At 45.3% G+C, this 3,675-nt stretch overlaps 1 protein-coding gene across 1 annotated transcript; it reads left to right on the top strand.

The window, feature by feature from the left end:
- Positions 1 to 260: 260 nt before the first annotated feature.
- LOC147893528 (putative pentatricopeptide repeat-containing protein At3g11460, mitochondrial) lies at positions 261 to 3,269 on the top strand. The gene is made up of 2 exons (XM_087385772.1): positions 261 to 614; positions 693 to 3,269. The coding sequence occupies exons 1-2, from the start codon at positions 432 to 434 to the stop codon at positions 3,267 to 3,269; spliced, it is 2,760 nt and encodes a 919-aa protein (XP_087241898.1). The 5' UTR covers positions 261 to 431.
- The last annotated feature ends 406 nt before the right edge of the window (positions 3,270 to 3,675 follow it).

Genomic DNA, 3,675 nt, shown 5'->3' with positions numbered 1-3,675 from the left:
TTTTGGGCGGTGCCTGAGAAACCTCCTTCTTAAATTGCCCCTTCCTTTTTAGATTTGGAAATTTATTGAACCTTGGAGCAAAACCAGTTTTTTTTTGAAGTGATTTCCCTATAGTATCATCATATATTTGGGCATTTTTTGATGGCTTACTCAAAAGTTTTGGGAGAATTTCTTCCCCTCGACCTTGTAGGTGTCTTTTAAACCTTCATAAAACCCCTTATATTTAGGAATTCATTGATTCAAACCTCCTGCCCGAGAAGCCGTCCTAGGTCCTGCTAACTCGCTACACATTTTGTACACGAACTTGTGAATTTGACGCAAATTTGAATTCAATTCATGCTTCTTACTATTCTTCGGACTCCTCCGATACCTGCCTGATAAGAACAGCCGCCCTGCTGGGCATGTTCCAGTAATTCACTCACTCCAGATACATGGGATGTTTCTTGAAGCGCGTCGACTGCAATGAGAAAACTACCACCCTTCTGCGTGCTTGCTTGCTTCAGCTTCAACACAAGCGACTCTCTTCTACTGCAGCAGTTAGCTCACGTGCCCAGCGCTTATGGAAGGAGTACTTCACCGACCCCTCTCAGTGGCTTGACAACCGACACAGCAAAGTACGTTTTACGAGAGCTGAACTCGATCATTATCTGCTGTAGATTGAATTCTGACGAATCTGTTGTCAAATATAGCAGACACACCCAAGAGCCGCAGATTTCGAGCATAAAGTCACTAAGGAGTCGCTATGGATACACGGCTGCTACAATCCAAGTTGGGTTAACAACACGCTCGAGAAAATGGATACCGCAAAGAAGGGCACGCATAGCCCCATAGAACAACAATTGCAAGAGCTTGGTCGTGGGCAGATCCTTAGCTTAGAGGACGCCCTTGCTTCTCTGGAACGTATACCCCATCCGCCTTCGGTTGAAAACTTGACACGCATCTTGCGTGAGTGCAGAAGAAACAAAAATCTAGCGTATGCTCTGCGCTTGCATGCCTTCCTGCGCAAAATTGGGATGGAAGCTCATAATTCACTCGGGAACTACCTCGTCCCAATGTTGGTGGAAGTTGGAAAAATGTGTGATGCCCAACAGGTTTTCTATAGGTTGGTTGATCGGAATGAGTATTCGTGGACTTCTCTTATTACAGGTTATGTTGAATGTGGGGATTTACAGTATGCCTTAACACTGTACCAGAAGATGCAGGAGGATTCTGTGCACCCTAATGGGTATACGTTCGTGGCCTTACTGCAGGCTTGTGCTAGGCTGAAAGATACAGAAAGAGGCCAAGAATTACATGCTGAGATTGCGAGAAAGGGGTTGTTGGAAAGAGATCTTTTCGTTGGCAGCACGCTGGTTGATATGTATGGCAAGTGTGGCTTGCTTGCAAAAGCACAGCAAGTATTTGACAAACTTCCAGTTCGAAATGCAGTCTTGTGGAATGTACTTATTGCAGCTTATGCTGAGCATGGCCTCGGTCAGGAAGCACTGGACTGTTTTGAACAGATGCAATTGGAGGGAGTCTCTCCAACTGCAGTCACATTCGTTTGCAGCTTGAAAGCTTGTGGCAGCATAGGAGACATAGAAAGGGGCCAAGAAATACATGCTCAGATTGCCAAAAAGGGGTCATTGGAAAGAAATATTTTCATTGGCAGCACCTTGGTTGATATGTATGCCAAGTGTGGCTTGCTTGCAAAAGCACAGGAAGTGTTTGACAAACTTCCAGTTCGAGATGCAGTCTCATGGAATGCACTTACTGCAGGATATGTTGAACATGGCCTTGGTCAGGAAGCACTGAACTGTTTCGAACAGATGCAATTGGAGGGCGTCTCTCCAGATGCGGTCACATTTGTTTCTAGCTTGAAAGCTTGTGGCAACATAGGAGCCATAAAGAAGGGCCGAGAAATACATGCTCAAATTGCGAGAAAGGGATTGCTGGAAAGAAATTCTTTCATAGGCAGCACCTTGGTTGATATGTATGTCAAGTGTGGCTTGCTTGCAAACGCACGGGAAGTTTTCGACAAACTTCCAGTTCGAGATGCAGTCTCGTGGACTGCACTTATTGCAGGGTATGCTGAACATGGACTTGGTCAGGACGCACTGAAATGTTTCGAACAGATGCAATTGGAGGGAGTCCCTCCAGATGCAGTCACGTTTGTTTCTAGCTTGAAAGTTTGTGGCAACATAGGAGCCATAGAGAAGGGCCGAGAAATACATGCTCAGATTGCGAGAAAGGTGTTGTTGGAAAGAAATCCCTTCGTTGGCAGCAGCTTGGTTGATATGTATGCAAAGTGTGGTTTCCTTGCAAAAGCACAGGAGGTGTTTGACAAACTTCCAGTTCGTGATGCAGTCTCATGGACTGCAATTATTGCAGGGTATGCCCATCTTGGAGAGAGTGAAAACGTTTTTCTTATGTTTGACAGAATGAGAGCAGAAGACATAAAACCAGATGGGGTCACATTCCTTAGCATTCTTGCTGTATGTAGTCACACAGGTCTCGTGGAGAAGGGCCAGACATACTTTGAGGCCATGAGCAAAGACCATGGCATCACTCCAAGTATTGAGCACCACATTTGCATGGTTGATCTCCTTGGCCGTGCAGGCCAATTAGACAAGGCAGTATTGATGATAAAGAAGATGCCGTTCAATGCTAATCTTGTGTTGTGGCATACTATGTTGGGTGCTTGTTGGAAGTGGGGGAATGTGAAGCTTGGAAGATGGGCTTTTGAACATGCCGTGGAACTAGATAAAACGGATGCTGCAGCTTATGTCTTTATGTCTAACATCTATGCAGATGCTCACATGCAGGAGGATGCTAAGCAGGTTGAGGTAATGAGACTAAAAGAACAAGCATGGAAGAAGCCAGGACAGAGTTGGTGGACTGATGGTGGTGGAATTGTGCATTCGTTTTTGCTAGGGGATACAGGACATTCCCAAAGCAATTCTATACATGCAAAGCTAGAAGATCTTTCTTTCAAAATGAGGGATGAAGGATATGTACCAGATGTACATTGGCTGTCCCAGGACATATCTGATGATCTAAAAGAATCTGAGTTATGTGGGCACAGTGAGAAGCTGGCTATTGCTTGTGCCTTGATTAATACGCCCAAGGGGGTGCCTATACATGTTGTAAAGAATCTTTGGGTTTGTAAGAACTGCCATTCAGCTACAGCACTTATATCCAAAGTAGAGCAGCGAACTATTGTTGTCAGAGATTCTAACCGCATTCATGTTTTCAAGAACGGAAAGTGTTCTTGTGGAGACTATTGGTAGTGTAACTACACAGGATGAAAGGATAACAGTAATTTGAGATCCTGTGTGTTTTGAATTTGTTCTTGAAATCAAGCAGTCTCTAGAAACCAAGTCTCCATTTTCTCCATATGTGATATCTGCAAGGTTACGGTTTTGTGACGACCTCAATCCTACAGCAGAGGAGCAGAGAGAGACAGGAAGAGCAGGCTCATAGTGTGGCTTTCCGGCAGCAACAGCTCAGCCAAACCAGTCCAGATCGCTCCAGAGCAAGACATCCTGCTGAAGCACCATGAGCAGTTGGTTGTCACGACACTGTTGATCGGAGCTACTACCCAGCAGATCAGCAGTCATATTACAAGTCCAATGCCGAGTACAGAGACGGTCACCTAGTGACCCTGCAACCTCAGTTTGCTCTTTGGGCCGATGC

This window comes from Dipteris shenzhenensis, chromosome 15 (assembly GCF_047967505.1).
Source record: "Dipteris shenzhenensis isolate YYH24624 ecotype China chromosome 15, Dip_SZ_1.0, whole genome shotgun sequence".
In the NCBI taxonomy this organism is placed as follows: Eukaryota; Viridiplantae; Streptophyta; class Polypodiopsida; order Gleicheniales; family Dipteridaceae; genus Dipteris; species Dipteris shenzhenensis.
Note: the sequence above shows the minus strand (reverse complement) of the source record. Positions and strands in the feature narration are given on the sequence as shown.